The following is a 16,620-nucleotide window of genomic DNA, read 5'->3' as shown; positions in this document are numbered from 1 at the left end:
ATGACTTATCGAAAAGAAGGTGTGGGAGGTTTCAACATTGTTGTAACAAAGGCTTCATAACCTTGTCCAAGTCCTGGAAGTAGTTAAAAGATTTTTGTTTGATCTCCAGCTAGCTTGCCAACGACAACTAAATCATCACAAACACTCTTAAAATTTCTAATATAGTCTGAGATGAAAAAGGTGTGTTTCCTAAGGGTTTGGAGGCTTTCCAGTAAGTAATTAAAACTCTTCTAACAAACCACTATAGGGTGCCAGAATTCCATCCCGAAGAAGGGACATCTGATTTCTTCCAAGCTTGTCTGGATTTGTATTTTGGAAGTTGACAAGAGGTCGAGATCGATGTCTCCAATCGATGAAGCCTAACATATGCTGACTTTTAAGAAGCCCCATAATCTGTGTACAAAAAATTCCATCATTGAGAGTAGAGAGACATAAGGATATTTTGAGAGAGAGAGAGCCATGGGTCTGATAACATGTTGGAAAAGAAGCAGAAAAGAAAAGAAAGGAATAAGAAGACAGTGTAAAGAAGTTATGTATATGTTCTTATTCGATTGAGTGTAGAACTGATTCTTCGCTTCCGTTTATATAATAGTACTTCCTTAATTTTCAGCTCAACTATTGCACACCTGACGATTTTGTTGTGTATGTCCATTGTCTTTGAATCTTTCTTGTTGTTTAAAAATCATTTCGTGCTTCTTCTGCCGTCATATATAGTTGGAATGTCATCTGCATTCTGCGTTGAGCTCGTGTCATCTGCATTCTTTGTTGAGCGTGAGTCATCTGTTGATTGTTGTGCTGCAGGCTCATGAACATATGTGTGCTCGAAGGTGGTGCTGCTTGCAATAGTGGCTTGTATATAATTCCTGTGACTCGAATTCAGATTCCTTTGCATGTTATATGGCATTATAGTCTCTTTGTTTGAGATGATAAAAGAGTCTTGACAACGTCTCTGTCAAAAGAAGCATTTCATGCTCATGGATGCTAAGCTCTTGCTTCTCCACAAGCAACACCAGCAGTAGAAGCAGCAGCTGCAGCTGCAGCTAATGGGCCGTTAAGAGTTCATGGACATTCTCCTCATCTAAAGTAGTAGCAGTAGTAGTTGTTAGGCAGCTTACGCTCCACGGCAGGTAATTACCAACTCACCATTGTCTATGCGTGAGGGAAAGAATATGTTGTGATGGGTTCTACCCATTGTTTTTTGTTCTTGTAGAATGATAGATAAATTTTAATTTTTCTTTTTCATTTTTACAAAAGAGTTAAGTTCGGTTTTTGACCAAAATAACACAAGTACGATCAAAGTTTACAGTACCAATGCACGCAATCTCAATGGCCTCCCAACCAAGCCAGTGGCAGTGGCTATAGGCTCTAATCCACGCATCTGGACCATTTGAATCAAAGCCCTGGTCCTAGAAAATGGAACCACAGGTTGAGGCTTTAACCGGGGTCAATTTTAAACGGATCCAGAGTCTCGCGTGTCATCTGAATGAAACCCGACCCTTTCCCTTCCCGTCTCCTCCTTCAAATTTTTCGGGGAAGGAAATTCGCAAGAAAATTAAACTCGGAAAACCAATAAAAATATTTAATAATCCACTTAATAAACCCAAAAAAGAAAAAGAAAAAAAAGAAAAATACCCCCTTGAAAAAAAAAAAAAGGAACGTTTCTTTATCCCGCGCAACTCCCTTCTCATTCTCTTTCCCAATCAAATTCCCCAATCTAGGTCTCAAATTAGAGCCTTCTAATACTGATTCTTGAATATTCTTTCGTTTCAATTAACCCTAGGAATAATAATTGGGTGACCCGACCCGGAGTTCTTGATGGAAGATAAGAGTGGTGGTGGCGGAGGAGCCGGTAGTGGTGGTGGTGGTGAGCCCTCGAGAGTGGTGGCGCCGAAGGTAATGAAGGCTGGTGACCGGCAAGTTTTCACGGTTGAGCTCCGGCCAGGTGAGACCACGTATGTTTCGTGGAAGAAGCTTGTCAAAGACGCCAACCGGGGCAATGGATCTTCTGCCGCTGCAGCCATGGTTGCGGTGGCGACGTCAGCACCTGAGCCGCCTCCTAATGCCCACCCTAACCTGCAGTCTCGCATCGCCCCTGTAAGAGCCGCTTCTTCAATATCCATTGTTACGTAATTTTTTAAAATTAATTTATTTTACATGCATGCTTGCATTAAGCTTGATTTTGCATTTTGTGGCGTTTTTTTATGAAGAAATTGTGCTTCGTATTTTTTGGTATATTTGAATGTATCAGTATTGTTTGGCTGCCTAGAAACTGCGGGAAACTGCAGGAAAATCTGGTAATTTGCTTTTTCCCTTTTCGGCTATTCTTAATCATGCTTGGCATTATCCAGGGACAAGCGGCAGAAAAAGAAACCAAAGATGAACCTCCTCCAAATCGATTCAGTGCTGTTATTGAGAAGATTGAACGTCTTTACATGGTATTTTTATGTTTTATTTTGTTTGCGTTGTGAGATGCACTTTGAATCGTCTGTGATAATGTTAAGTGAAACTTTTTCAGGGTAAAGATAGCAGTGATGAGGAAGAACTGGATGAAACTCCAGATGATGATCAATATGACACAGAAGACTCTTTTATTGATGATGCGGAGCTGGTTAGTACTAAGATTGATTACTTATATTTTTAGCCTTTATATGTTGGTTGTACTGCAGCATTTATATTGATGCTATTCTTCTTGTAACAAGGAGCGGTAATGTGTTTTATTGCTTTATAATGTTGTTTCATTGCTTGTTATGCAGGACGAGTATTTTGAAGTTGATAATTCAGCAATAAAACATGACGGATTCTTTGTTAATAGGGGAAAGTTGGAAAGAGTGTGAGTTTCTTTCCTGCTTCTTCTCCATTTGTTGGTGACAAAGCTTTAGTAATGATTCTGTTTAGATGGCTATTCATGTGTATCCTCTGACATACTAGAAGCCATCATTCATCTTTTATCAGTTCAAGCTAGGTTAATTTAATGATTATTTTGTCTTAAATGGGCACAAATTTGGCTTGAAGACCAAAATAAATTGGGATCCACAGTTAGGGTTTTAACTTTAATTCCTGTTATCATGAATAATGCTGCTCTAATTCTCTACAATCTAGTGGTTTTCAAGAACCCGGCGCTTGTGTTGTCTAAAGTAACCTTATAGTATATTTTATTTTATGTTTCTTTTCTCATTGCAATGTGGGTAAACCTAGTGTACTTGATTTATCATTAATTTAGCTTCTCAAATTATATGCTTTTTCATGTTGAAAGTTCATTATTAGTTGATTTCTTCTAATTTCTCTTCACTGATTTCTTTTATTTTTTTCCCTTCTTTCTTCAAGAAATGAACCCCTTGTTATACTGAACCAGCAGCCCAAGAAAAGGCGAAGAAAAGATGCTGCAAAACCTGCTGGTGAGAGTGATGATGGTCGTGTGTCAAATAAACATGTAAAGGCTGCAAAGATGACTCCGGGGAGGGCTGAACCATCTCTTGGGAGGAATAATTCTAATCATTCTCAGAATTTGACTGCATTAAATGAACAATATGGGGATGTAAAAGCTCAGAATCAACTATCAGTTTCTGGTATTTCTTCCAAGAAGAAATCTTCTGAAACAAGACTAGCATTGGATCCTTCTTCATATTTGAAAGTTTCAAATGGTAATACTTCTGTACCTTTGGCAGATGTGAAGGATACGGAAAAGTCAAAGATGGGAGTTCTGCAGTCAAAAAATGTTGTCAGTAACAAATTGAAAGATGCAAGTGGGTCCTATGATGTTTTGCATCAGAAATACCATGATAAAAATGCTTACTTACAATCCAAATCCCCACATGGAAAACCAATTGGTAATGTTGATGAGCTTGAACTATCAGTTCGACTGAGAGAAAAAAATGGCATCCGTGAACTGCAAGACACTAATGTTTCTGATGGCAAATATGCTATGCATACAGCGGTGAGTTGTTTTTTTTTTCTTCAAATTTGTTTTGATAATTTGTTCCATTTCTCATTTTTCCATTGGCAGGTTAATAAGTTGTTAGTATAACTAGTAGCTGAATAAAGTAGCTTGAATTTTGACATGAACACAGGGTTCTGGTTATGATGACCTGCAATATCTGACACACTATGAGTTTGATGGGTGACTGTGTATGTAGTACGGTAAAAAAAGCTCTAACATAGATTTACATGACAACCATTTGGACGGAAAGATTGCTGGTACTTCTTATTAGAGATAGAGATAGAGACATTTGAATCTGTTCTCGGTTCACTTGTCATAGTCCCTCAAATTTCATTTGAACATTATATGGACTACTGAAAAAATCCTGGAAAGTTCAAGGGCCCCATAGCCCTCTCTTTCTGAGTGCGTGTGTTGTGCATGTGCTGCAAGATAGTAAATTTAGGATGGGCATCAAGCCTAAAACCAATTGGCTGTAGTGCAAGATATTAGTAAACACTATGTTCAAAATTATTGCCCACCAGAAAGAGGTGAGCAATGATTTTGCATTAGATGTTAATGCTATCATATTGGTTTTCATTTTGATTCTAATGTGTAATATATCATGCAGAAATCTTCACACATGCAGAAAAGGGATGGTTCTACTCTTAGGCCCAAAAGTTCAATGCTTGAAAAGGCCATTAGGGAGCTAGAGAAGATGGTTGCAGAATGTAAGTGTTTATGTGTCTTGAACAATTTCATTATGAATATTTTCTTTTAAATTAATTTTTTTTCCTTCCTTTGTATAATATCACAGCAAGGCCACCTGCAATGGAAAATCAAGACGCTGATAATTCATCCCAGGGTATTAAGAGGAGATTGCCTAGAGAAATAAAATTCAAGCTTGCTAAAGTTGCTAGATTAGCGGTATGAGACTTTCATTAATGCTTATGCCTTGTAAAAGAACTAATTTTCTGCTTGCTATTTGTTTCAATAGCATGGTGCTTTCGGGGAAAGATTAAGTTTTTCAATTTGATTTGATTTGATTTTTATATTTGCTGCAGGCAAGTCAGGGGAAAGTATCTAAGGAGTTACTAAATCGCCTTATGAGTATCCTTGGCCACTTAATACAGCTAAGAACACTTAAGGTATCTTTCCTTGTCTATGAATGAGTATGACACCCACAAATTTTCAATTGCAATTTCAATTTTTTGCTCTTACTGGATAACGTTGAAAAAGGGCTTGGAATATTATCATGTTATGATTGCGTGCCAACATGCCAATGAACTCTTAAGTCTAGAATTACTTTCTGTTATATCTCCCTTTTCTACAGACATGGCTTTTGCTTTTAATTCATGTGATGTAGTTTCTTTTGGTCCAATGAAGAAAAGTTGGTACACCATACATTTGACTAATTGTGACCATTCTAAGAGCAATTATGGTGGCTTTGAAATGTAAATCAGTGCATATGTTTTGGGTTTGAATAATGCAATCAAATTTGTGAGATCGTGGAGCATTTTCTGGTTGTAGTTATAATCCAAATATATATTATTAAGCCTTTTTTTAGAATTCTACTATTCTAAGACTGTTTGGTGGCTGTCAAATATGTGACCTTTTCCTGACTTTTTGAAGAGATTCCTGTGGTTTATAATCTTAATGCTTTGAAATTTGCAACTGGTAAAAGAATGAATAAAACAGGGCAAATCTATGTAAACATATGGGCTTTTTACTTTTTTATTTTTTATGCATGACTAAATCCACTTGTTTGCTCTCCATGTTCTCTTATGGTAAAGTCATTCTACCAATTTGAATTGTCTTTGTAAATTACATATCTATGAATATTGAGGCAATATTATGGATGCAGAGGAACCTCAAAATCATGATTAGTACAGGTTTGTCAGCAAAGCAAGAAAAAGATGATAGATTTCAACAGGTAAAGAAGGAAGTTGTTGAGATGATAAAGACAAAAGTTCCTTCTCTTGAGCCAAAGGTTTGTTTAATTATCTCTCTCTCTTCCCCACGCTATTCTGATTTTAATTTAATTCATTTTCTGTTTCCTCTCTTAGTTTGTCCTGATTGAAGAGTCTCTTACCCTTTTTATTTTTATTTTTTACTCTATAATTAATTGTAGCCATTATTATGTTCTGCTTATGATCAAGGGCAAAATTTTCTTTCCCACACCCTTCCACATAGGCCTGCACTTTTGCTAAAATATGCCTTTCTTACCCTCTTGCCGTAATGTTGTTGTACTTCATTTTGGATCCGTCCTTATTTACGTGTGGATTGTTTAGTTTAAATACTTCTTCATTGTAGATTCCTTGACTATTATTCTCTTTACTTCTCTCCATCTTGGTATTCAAGATCATGGTCTTTCATCTTGTTCATAGTTAGTACCATATCTTATCAACAGAAGTTAGGAAATTTCCTGCTCTTGATGAAATATGCATAAACTTCTTTCAGGCATTGGAGCAACAAGCCGGAGCTTCTGATGATTTTCAAGAAGTTGGTACTGAAGAAAGAGCTCTTAAAAGGAAATTTAGCATGGATACGTCATTGGAGGACAAGATTTGTGATCTTTATGACCTCTATGTTGATGTGATTATATGTCCTTGCATGACCTTCCTTTGACAAAATTTCATCTTTGTTGGGGAAATCTCTTCTTAGTGAATCTTATCCTTGCTTTTTATTGTTTAATGGTTGTAGGGATTGGATGAAGATTCAGGTCCACAAATCAGAAAGCTTTACATAGAGGTTGAGCACTTATCATTTCTTTCTCTACTCCCACAGTTACTGTAGTCATAATGAAAATCTTCATATTGCTGGCATTAGGTGTTCATTAAGGTGGCCAACTATGTCTCTGCAGTTATTGTTTCCTGATGGTTTTTGATAGGGTCACTGTCTTGCCAATTGGATGAGAAGGGTGCATGAGAGTTGGGACTGATCTGTCTCTTTCTATTCTTCCCACCTTCTCTCTTCTGTCTTTTCTTATTTCTCTTTTATATCCTTCCCTTGTCATTGCTGTTCTTTTATATTCTTCCCTTGTACAGTTCCCGTCTGGATTACATCTTCTCTTGTATAACTAAATCAGGCCTTAAATTTCTTGTTCCTCAAAAGAATTCCATAGAATTCATCCTACATTGTCATTATTGTTCTTTTTCAAATAATTTGCTTTAATCTTGTGATGTACTTGAGCTCATTTCCCGCTTCTACCTTACTCAGAGGTTTTGTCCCTTGTTTTGGTCATGTACCCTTTATATTGATTTATTAGTGATGTAGCTATTCTTTATTGTTCTTAATGCTTAATTATACTTCTACTTTTTTTGTTGTTACGTGATTATCTTACATTTGGAGTCCCTCCCTGGTCAGCTTGCACAGCTGTGGCCAAATGGTCTGATGGACAACCATGGGATTAAACGTGCAATTTGTAGGGCAAAGGAAAGGCGGAGAGCAATGTACAACAGACATAAGGTATGTAAAATCCCTTCTATGCTGTTCGCCCTTGTGTTGGTGTATATACCTTCATTTATTCTTCTGAACATTAAGGTCTACGTTTTCAAGGGCTTCTGTCTATTCATTATGTATCTTCTGTAGACTGGATGTAACCCATCTTTGACAATTTTGGTATACTTATGAGATTTGAAGCTTCCTTAGGCTTGGCAAACAAAAACCTCTGTTATCTGCTTGAGTAAAGCAACCTAGCGCATGTTTGTTATTATTCTTAGGGTTTCAAATGATCCAATAGTAGGTGGATGCTGGGTGTTTTGCTTGCCCACGTTCTCTATTTTTGGTGATATATTTGTTAATGGGTCTCCTATTTGATTAATTGTCATTTCCCATCTAGGGCAGTCTTGCATTTGTGTATAGACAAAGATGTGTCTTCTTTCCTTTGATTTGTCTCATGTCAATTGCTGTTTGCTTATCATTTTCAATTATGTCTTTTTTCAAAGGATCAGGAGAAAATCAGGAGGAAAAAGATGTTGGCACCAAGACTGGAGGAGAGTGTTCGAGTGGAGTCTGCCTCAAGTGCTCAGATACAGCACTCGCGAGAGAGGTTGGCTCCTGATTCTGGTAGTCATGCTATACCTTCAACTAATAAGTCAGTTTCAAGTGCACCAGCAGGTGCTGTCCGGACTCCAAGTCCCTCAACAAATGGTTCCAGTTTGGACCGACTAAAACAGGATAAGTTAAAGGGCATCTCAAGCAATGCCATGGATGAAATGAAGGTGGCAGATGGCTCATTGCCAAAGAAAAAGGTAAAGAGGAAGCCTGAAATGGAGTTGGATGAAACTCATTTCCGTCCAGAGAAGCTACCTCTGCAACAGGGGGACGAAAGACACAAGTCCACGAAGCAGCCTGTAAATCTTCCCCCGAAATCAAGCCTTCCGCCAACTGCTACAGGTTTCGAACAGTCAAGCTAACGTCATGTAGTTCATTTAGGAGTTCACACCATAAAAAAAAAAAATGCGTGTGATAAGTGCCTTTTTTATTTTGTTCTTCCCTTCTCTACTCCTCCTCACCCTTTTAGATTTATTGCTTAACTCTATGGTGAGCTTCATTCCTTCTCACTGACCAACTGATTTGTCACCTTATCTGCTACCAATTTTTGTAATTAAAGGTTCTTCCTCTTGCACTCAAGAGTTACATGTTAAATAGGAGAGCAAAAAGCTGTAATATTCTTGCGCAAATGTATGTGCATGACGTCAGGCACTCTCTTTTTTATTTTTATTTTTTTAATTCTTGATTTCTTGGCACCTCTGTCCGCCGGAAATTCTCTTTTTGCCTTTAAAATTTAAATCATTTGTAAACGTAATCAATTGAGTAACTCCAAGATCTCATTGATCGTGCGGGAGACTTGTTTTTTTCTTCTTTTTATCTTCCGCTGCTAAAATATGGAGAAGAAGATTGCTAGGAAAGGATTATCATAAAGGGAAAGACCTGGATCCAAACCTTGGGTGGGCCCAGTAAGCGTCCTGTTGACCCAAAACAACAAACAAAGCGCAAACCAACAATCCATTTCGGCCCATGATATAAACTCATACCCTTCCCGCGTTTTTTCCCATTTCCCATTTCCCTTCTCCCGTTCCCAAAAGTTCTTTTCTTCCCCAAATTCAAACGGACCAGCAGTCTCAGAAAACCTAACTCTGCTCAACTCTCTCTTTAATAGACCAACCGTAAAAGAAAATTCAAGAGATAAGGAAGAAGAAGATGATGATGCTGAAGACAAAGGCGTTCAAGGGATCGAGCGTGTTCATGTCACGTAACCTCGTTCCCCCCGAAGTATTCGACAAGCTTCACGGCGTTCTCAAGGATAGCGGAGCCCAAGTCTTCCTCTGTTGTGACCCTTCTCGAAATGGCCCCGATGACTTCCACGTCATCTCTTCCATTGATCACGTAATCTCCTTTTGTTTCCCGCCATTTTCATTTTACAAAGTATTTGAAATTATTTTTAAATGTCTTTATTTTATTTAATCGATTTCTTTTTTTTTTTTTGCAGGAGAAATTTGAGGATCTCAGAGCCAAAGGCTGTAATTTGCTAGGTGCATTTCGAGTTGTCAATGACTTTTTCAAAATTACGGTGCTTGATAATTTATTGGTGAAAATTTTTGTGATTTGGCCTCAGGTCCTCAATGCGTGCTTTCCTGTGCAAAAGAAAATAGAGCTTTACCTAAACAAGGATTTACTTGCTGCCTTGCAATGGACGGCCTCAAAGTACTAGCATCTGGTTTCGACATGGATGAAAAGGTATTGCAATTGCTGGGGTTTGTGTTAACAAGTCGATTCTTATCTAGTTGATTATTTTTTGATAAGCTCTTATCTAGTTGAATTACTTATTTAATACCCGAATTTTGATGTTTCTTATGATGATTATTGGTCACAGGTTAAGATTGAAAAATTAGTCACAGCCATGGGGGGAGTATTGCACACTAAAGCATCTTTAGATGTTAGCTTCGTCGTTGTAAAGAATGTTCTAGCTGCAAAGTATAAGGTTTGGTGCTTGTAAATATAATTCTCCCTCTCTCTCCTGCCTGCATGTGTCACGTTTAAGTGTGCATCCATTGCTTGGTTGATGCTTTTAAGAGCTCACTGTTAGGGCTTTAATATTTTTAAAAGCTAGTAGGTTTTGTGAACTTAGAATACATCATAGTGGAATCAGTTATGATAATATTATTCAAAAATCTTTTCCAACTTGAGTTAGGTGAGAAGGTAAACAGGTATATATCCCTGTCTGCTCACATATTGGAGGACCCTGCACATATGTGGGAGGAAAAGCTTGAAAACACACCTGAAAGTGGTAACAGGAAATGGCTCTTCTCATTGTGGAATATTGTAGTAACACCTTTATAGTTTTGTGGACATTATGTTCTGAATTTGAGTTTGAATAAATCCTGTTTATCGGACTGTGGACTTGAGATTGATTATATTTGGAGTTTCTTGGAGAAGCTATTATTACAAAGAAGTCACAGATTGTACATCACTTTATGAGATACTATCACTAATTATTTTCTATTTGTGCAGTGGGCTTTAAATGTTTTAAAGAAACCAATTGTTACTCTTCATTGGTTATATCAATGCTGGGGTGAGCACCGTGTTGTTCCTCAGGAGTCATACAGGGTTCTTCCTTTTTCTGGATTGACTATCTGTGTTACCAGAATTCCTGCAGGTTGTAATGTCAGCTACCTATTGGCCCTGCTTGTGACAGTCAACTTAATCATTGAATTCTAATATTCTCAACCTCTCAGATGAGCGAAAGGAGATTGAAAAGCTTATCATACAAAATGGTGGAAAATATTCGGCTGAACTCACCAAGAAGTGCACACATTTGATTTGTGATATATCCTTGACATTGTCCCTTAAGACATAAGAATTGATTTTATTAGTTTCTTATTCTTGGTTTCCACTCTATAAGAACATGAGCAACATACTCAAGTCAGTAATGCAGTATTAGATCTATTTATGCAAATTTCATAAAGCCGTCTACTCATTTTTTTCAAGGAATATTAGTCAGTTTTCAAGCCGTTTGTAGTTTTGTTGCATCTGTTTGATGTTTATGCATTTCACCTCAGTCTTTAATCAGCATTTTACTTCCATCATGAACTCATCTCAGAATAACCATCCATGGCCACTTCTGTGCGGAAAAATTGATTCTTAGCTTTCTGAATGTCATTCATTTGTGATCTTGACTTTCCGTAAGCTCCTGAAGGTGACAAGTATAAAGTTGCCCGAAGATGGGGCCACGTTCATATTGTAGTTCGGAAATGGTTTGACCAATCCATTGCTAGACGAGGTAATGCTTTATGTTATTAATAATGTTAAGTTCTAGCACTCATGAGTTCATGACATCCTCGACATTATTTGTACAACCATGTATTATCACTGATTATAGACATTGTATCTGACCGTGAATAATCCTTTTTGTCCCTGGTGGGTAGCATGTCTTAATGAGGAGTCCTATCCTGTCCAGGGTGGCTGTTCATCTTCAAAGAAAAGTGTGAGTGGTTCCTTGTCAACACAGCATAGTCAAGACAAGTTTAGAGGAAGTTCTTTGTCTGCAACATCCTCAATGATTAGTGAATTTAATTTGTCCACCGTGCCTCCTACTGGAGTGGGAGATCCAGATCTTGAAGCTACTCTCTCGCAGAACATCCCTTCTATGGTATCAGATGCTCAGGTCATTGTTAAAGAGGATGGTGGTGAAGCACCAACTTTGCAGCCCTCTAATGAAACAAAGCTTGATGGTTGTGTTGCCAATGACTCTGAATCGGAAGACAATGATCTATACTTGTCAGACTGTAGAATTTCACTTGTTGGCTTTGAAGCTTCTGAGATGCGTAAGCTGGTTATGATGGTGCGTAGAGGTGGTGGATCCCGGTATATGTCATGCAATGATAAATTGACACATATAGTTGTCGGGACTCCATCTGAAGTGTAAGTATTTCTTCTTTTTAACAAACAAAGTTATGAAATTATTTCTTTGTTTCTTCTTCTTTTCTTTTCTCCATTGAATTTTCCTCCTTTGGGTTCTATTTATATCAGGCTTTGCAAGCCATGCTTTAACATCTCGTGGGCTCAGTGTGATGATACTTTTGTTGCATTGGCTATCCAGTGACCATGTTGATTTTGTGGACTATCTTTCCCTATTTGCATAAAGCTTTCTCTTTTACATGCTTGTTAGGGAAAAGAAAGAGGTAAGAAGCTTTGCAGCTTCAGGTGTCATGCATGTGGTAAAAAGCAACTGGCTTGAAGACTGTGATCGTCAAAAGAAAGAAATCCCTGTTCAACAGAGGCACATTGCATATGACTTACTACTTCCTAAAGGTTGCTAAATCTCTGAAGTCAATCACGTTGGTCGTCTGTGTGTGTATCTTCTCCTGAATTCACGTTCATGCAGGATGCGTTTTGTTATTTTTGATATTTCTTTACCATAAAAAGATGAAAATTTTGTTTTGGGTTGTTTGAATTAACAGTTATCATCAGTAAGCTCTTAATAGCTTTTGTTATTCATGATTTTCATGCTGTATAACTTATAACCATGCTTGCTTGCACAGATTCTGTACAGTCTGTCAAAGGAGCGGTGATAGGAATGGTCAGTTCTAATCAAAGTAAATCCTCGGTTCTTGCAAACTCTGGAACTGGAATGTCATCATTTTTAGGGGACAATCTAGATGATAAGACGAAAATCAACAGGAATGGTGACAAGTCTTTGGAAGCCACTGTAAGATCATCCAAGCAAGGCGTACCTCCTACAGTAAATAGTACCAATAATGGTTGGCAGAAGCAGCATTGCGGCTCCATAGTCCTAAATCTTAAGAATGGGATGTCATCAACTGTATTTAAGGGGAAATTATTTTGCTTTTCAAATTCATTTCCTGAAGATAGGGTAAGAATTTTTCCCTATAAAATAATGGCGCCTTAGCATGACATTTTGGTTGCAAATTTTGAGATGATTCTAATTTTTAAAATGTTGATATGTCTTTCAAGAAGATATATACTCTAGAAATTTTGGAAAAAGAAAAAAACTTACTAATACTCACCATAAGTATGCAACAGCATGCTTAAAGGTTTCCAAGAGAGTTTATGCTTGAGAAAATAACCTCCTGAATCCATTCACCTTTACAGAGAAGAGGACTTAACTTTATGTGTTGACTCCGGGAGTAAGCTGGTCAAGTTGATCATGTTGGCTAGGGAATTAGATTTGAGTTGGGCCTTGAAATATATGCTTGATTTGCAGATTGTTGGGCTGGTGTGAACTTAGTAGATATAGGCATCTTATGTGAGTCAAACTCTCTTTGTGAGCTAAAATGTGTATGCTGTGCTTTTCTTTGTATCAATTCTTCTTGAGATATCTGTAGAACTGATTTTGCCCATAGAAGGGTATCTTTGTTGAGATTTTCTTTTGCTAAGCAATTGCATTACACAATTGAAGTAGGGAATTGCCTTATAGTCCCTCAAACAAAATTTTAGACTGGAGAAGGCTGTGGAGGAACAAAGGGCACTTTACTCTTGCACTTGGTCAATGGGGGATGCCCCAATCCAGTAACTAGAAAAATTCTGAACCTCCTCCTTTCAAGTAAGAGGCACCTTCTCATAGCAATGAGTTGATAACTATTTAAAACCCCCTTGGTTTTGTTGTACTCTTAGGTATTTAACTGCCATCTTTGAAATGTTCTAGCATGTTGTATTCATGTTTCTCTGGTATGTTTTCTTACTTTGAATCTGTCTCTTTCTAAGTTTCCAAAGGTGACTTTTCTAGTGTTTATTTCAATTTTCTAAGCTTTGGATTTCTTCTGCCAGAGAGCTGAAATTGTTGAATGGGTGGATCAAGGTGGAGGAGAGGTTGTTGATGATCATGTTAAACAGAGTGTGAATTTCATTATCGAGTGTCATGGTGTGATATCCAGGTCTATCATTGATTCCCAAATTACTTATGTTTCCACTCATTGGGTCCGATCTTGTTTAGAGGTATGCTTGAAACTTCCTCTTTGGCCATGATATGCCTTTTTCCCATTACATAAGGTGCAATATTCTGTATTTGTTTACTACTGTTGCAACCACTGCAACTACTGTTTCCTTTTGGTTTCTTTTTGACTTTAAACTATCATGTTTCATTATCTCTTTTAACTAGTGAACAGAAAGTGGTGCTTCGGTCTGAATAATATCTGGTTGTATTATCTTTCTTCGGTGTCATCTTCTTGTCAATGCTGATGGAAATTTGGTATTTAGGATGGATGCTTGCTTGATGTTGGTTGTCACATTCTTTATTCACCACTTCCCTGTCAAATTCCTTTTCCTGGGTTTAAAAGCTTTCGGTTTTGTGTTTCACAATATGAAGAGAAGGATAGACTGCTGTTAAGAAATCTGTGCTTTATTCTTGGAGCCAAGTTTGTGGAAAAACTTACAAAAAAGGTGACCCATTTATTATGCAAGTTCACTAGTGGACCAAAATATGAGGCTGCATGTAAATGGGGAATATACTCAGTTACAGCAGAGTGGATATATGAATGTGTGAGTCAGGTATGTTTCTGATTCTCTCTGTCTCATTTGTGCAATTGTGCAGTGGCAAACATGTCTGCCCAGAGTTTATGTATGTTTCTCTGTTCCCCCGGAAATAAATGGGTGCAATTTGTACTGTTCAGAATAAAGTTGTTTCTCTGGATCCATTTTTCCCAAAAGAAGTTACTGCTCAAGATCGAGAGGCAGGATTATGCACCGTGAGCCAATTTCCAACACAAGCTGTTCAAATGATGTCTGTAGACATTCCGTCTCAGTTTATGACTCAATCACAGGACCTGAGAACACAAACTCTTGGTGGTAAAATTGAAAGTATTATTGGTGGTAGAGATGAGGCCGAACAATCAAATGTTCATCTTAAAAGAGCAAGGTGCATGGAAGAAGATGATCAAAATGGTCTGCTTGCTTCTGTAGTACATTTATGCGAGCCTGTTTTGAACGAGAATTCTACTGAAAACAACAAATCAAAAATTGTGGGGGAAGCTGCTCAAGTTTTGCCTGATGTAGCGGCTGCTATAGAAGACTTACTTGAGCAAACTAGTAAGGTGAATATTGATGTCCCCTGCCTTTACCACCTAATTGTTTGCTGATTGGTTGACTCATTTTATCTCTGCTTCTTTTTCATAAGATTCATGATCAGAAGTCACCAGAGAGGAATGGGTGTGATAAAAGTGTATCCTTGTATTGTTGATTTTTCCACTATTAAAATGTCTACTTTTCATCTCTTATATATGTTTCTGCATTGGTATCAATCCTTGATGGTAGAACAGATCTTTTCATCTGATCGTACGGGCCTTTGTCAAGACCATACTGACTCTCATTCTGTTATTGGGTTATCTAGACATTGGTTAAACCGGTCAGTACTCTATATTATTACCAAATAATTATTGTTGCTTATAGCATGTTAATACTAACGGATGAACTAGTCTTGATTTCCTTGCATGTGCCTGCTACAGCCAAATAAAGAACCTACTGAATTTTGGGACAAAAGCAAGGCCAATGTGGAATTATTTTTTCATTATAGCAGGAAATATTGCTTCATTCTCATCTCCTATTGACCTTCTGCTTTTTTCAGGACTGTGAAAAAAGATGAAACCTGCAGTTATTCTGGAGATGGGAATGCCGGCCTATATGATGGTTTCAGTGAAACACAAACTGAGTCTCAGGTTTCAGATCTCACTTTCCTCAAAAGTTTTTCTACTTTCCCTCTATTTCAGTAGTTTTTTAGTGAGTTTAAAATCTGTAAAGGTCTTTACATGGACCTGACATTAGTGACCTTGAGAGGGAAAAAAAAAAAGTCGTCCCAACTTTCAGGCTCAAGCCCCTCTTCTCCCCGTCTAATTTACCATCATAAATTTAGGGCTTAATGCTGGCAAATGCAGGTTGTGGGTTATGAAGAAGATTTGTCGGGCAGGCAAATGCTTATAGACAGAGTTCGAACCCGGAGTAGCATGGCCTGAAGCGCTGGAAGTCCACCCTTGGAAGCGGTAGACTTGATACTGGCAACCAAATGAAGTTTGATGAGTAGCTCAGGTTTGCTCTCACGCTGATGCATCCATCAAGTTTATAACCTTGCTAATGTACATGCTTCAATAGGGAGATACTGCAAAGGAAATTGCAACACTTTGTACTGTTGTACATAAATGCACTTGTAGCATGTAGAAGTTCATTTATTGATCCAAAATAATGTGCAAATTCTGTGTATTCTAACTGGTTATTCTTGTTCTTGTGAATTACTATTTCGGTGCTGAGAGTTCCGATGGGAACTGGAAAATGACGACAAGTTTGTAGTTCTTGGATGTGACATCGTTTTATCCACTGCGTATGTATTCGGAGACTGACATGTGACAATGGGAGGCATTAGGAAAGGCTAAAGGGAAAGCAACAATAGGGTGAAAAATAGTGAAAAGCGCAAGCTCCTTTTCTTTCCCCCGTGTTCTTTTCCTTCAACCAGATAAGGGTTGTCTTGTCCAAATTTTTTAATAAAATTGTAAAAAATGTGTTTTATTTTTTTAAATAAAAAAAATTTCATAATAAAGTGATATGAAAATGTATCGAATTTCAATTTTGTAGAGTGTATACGTTCTTAATATGATTCACGTCAAGTACTTTCAGGAAGGGGCAGCGATGGCAACGAGGATGGAGCATATCAATAGATAAAAATCTTTAGAAGTTTATTAATAGAGCTATTGCATTAT

The 16,620-nt window shown here is 37.6% G+C and overlaps 2 protein-coding genes across 3 annotated transcripts; both read left to right on the top strand.

Moving 5' to 3' along the window:
* On the top strand, nt 1,454-8,632 carry LOC18592413 (ubinuclein-1). Of its 2 annotated transcripts, XM_007019152.2 has the most exons (14): nt 1,456-2,094; nt 2,349-2,435; nt 2,516-2,608; nt 2,754-2,830; nt 3,325-3,566; nt 3,666-3,934; nt 4,545-4,644; nt 4,731-4,840; nt 4,978-5,061; nt 5,778-5,903; nt 6,374-6,508; nt 6,617-6,664; nt 7,280-7,381; nt 7,861-8,632. In XM_007019152.2, the coding sequence occupies exons 1-14, from the start codon at nt 1,816-1,818 to the stop codon at nt 8,329-8,331; spliced, it is 2,223 nt and encodes a 740-aa protein (XP_007019214.2). In that variant the 5' UTR covers nt 1,456-1,815; the 3' UTR covers nt 8,332-8,632. The 2 variants fall into 2 exon arrangements, with proteins under 2 accessions (XP_007019216.2, XP_007019214.2); XM_007019154.2 differs by having other exon boundaries at nt 1,454-2,094; nt 3,325-3,934.
* Nucleotides 8,994-16,205, top strand: LOC18592412 (DNA topoisomerase 2-binding protein 1-A). Its single transcript, XM_018126348.1, has 17 exons — nt 8,994-9,304; nt 9,408-9,450; nt 9,534-9,655; nt 9,792-9,899; nt 10,430-10,574; nt 10,654-10,745; nt 11,105-11,198; nt 11,344-11,839; nt 12,087-12,229; nt 12,460-12,791; nt 13,706-13,873; nt 14,135-14,425; nt 14,548-14,967; nt 15,051-15,095; nt 15,193-15,278; nt 15,498-15,588; nt 15,805-16,205. Exons 1-17 carry the CDS (start codon nt 9,119-9,121, stop codon nt 15,880-15,882), a joined length of 2,940 nt encoding a protein of 979 aa, XP_017981837.1. The 5' UTR covers nt 8,994-9,118; the 3' UTR covers nt 15,883-16,205.

The sequence above is a fragment of the Theobroma cacao genome, chromosome 8, assembly GCF_000208745.1.
Source record: "Theobroma cacao cultivar B97-61/B2 chromosome 8, Criollo_cocoa_genome_V2, whole genome shotgun sequence".
Taxonomy (NCBI): Eukaryota; Viridiplantae; Streptophyta; class Magnoliopsida; order Malvales; family Malvaceae; genus Theobroma; species Theobroma cacao.
This window is presented reverse-complemented; position numbering and strand designations above follow the sequence as displayed.

Bases quoted from the DNA above. Each gene is read 5' to 3' on its own strand.
- LOC18592413 (XM_007019154.2), top strand. From the start codon at position 1,816: ATGGAAGATAAGAGTGGTGGTGGCGGAGGAGCCGGTAGTGGTGGTGGT. The intron at 2,609-2,753 runs GTTAGTACTAAG...CTTGTTATGCAG, and splicing joins TTATTGATGATGCGGAGCTG to GACGAGTATTTTGAAGTTGA. The intron at 6,509-6,616 runs GTGATTATATGT...TAATGGTTGTAG, and splicing joins TTTATGACCTCTATGTTGAT to GGATTGGATGAAGATTCAGG.
- LOC18592412 (XM_018126348.1), top strand. From the start codon at position 9,119: ATGATGATGCTGAAGACAAAGGCGTTCAAGGGATCGAGCGTGTTCATG. The intron at 13,874-14,134 runs GTATGCTTGAAA...TTTGGTATTTAG, and splicing joins GGGTCCGATCTTGTTTAGAG to GATGGATGCTTGCTTGATGT. The intron at 14,426-14,547 runs GTATGTTTCTGA...TGTACTGTTCAG, and splicing joins TATATGAATGTGTGAGTCAG to AATAAAGTTGTTTCTCTGGA.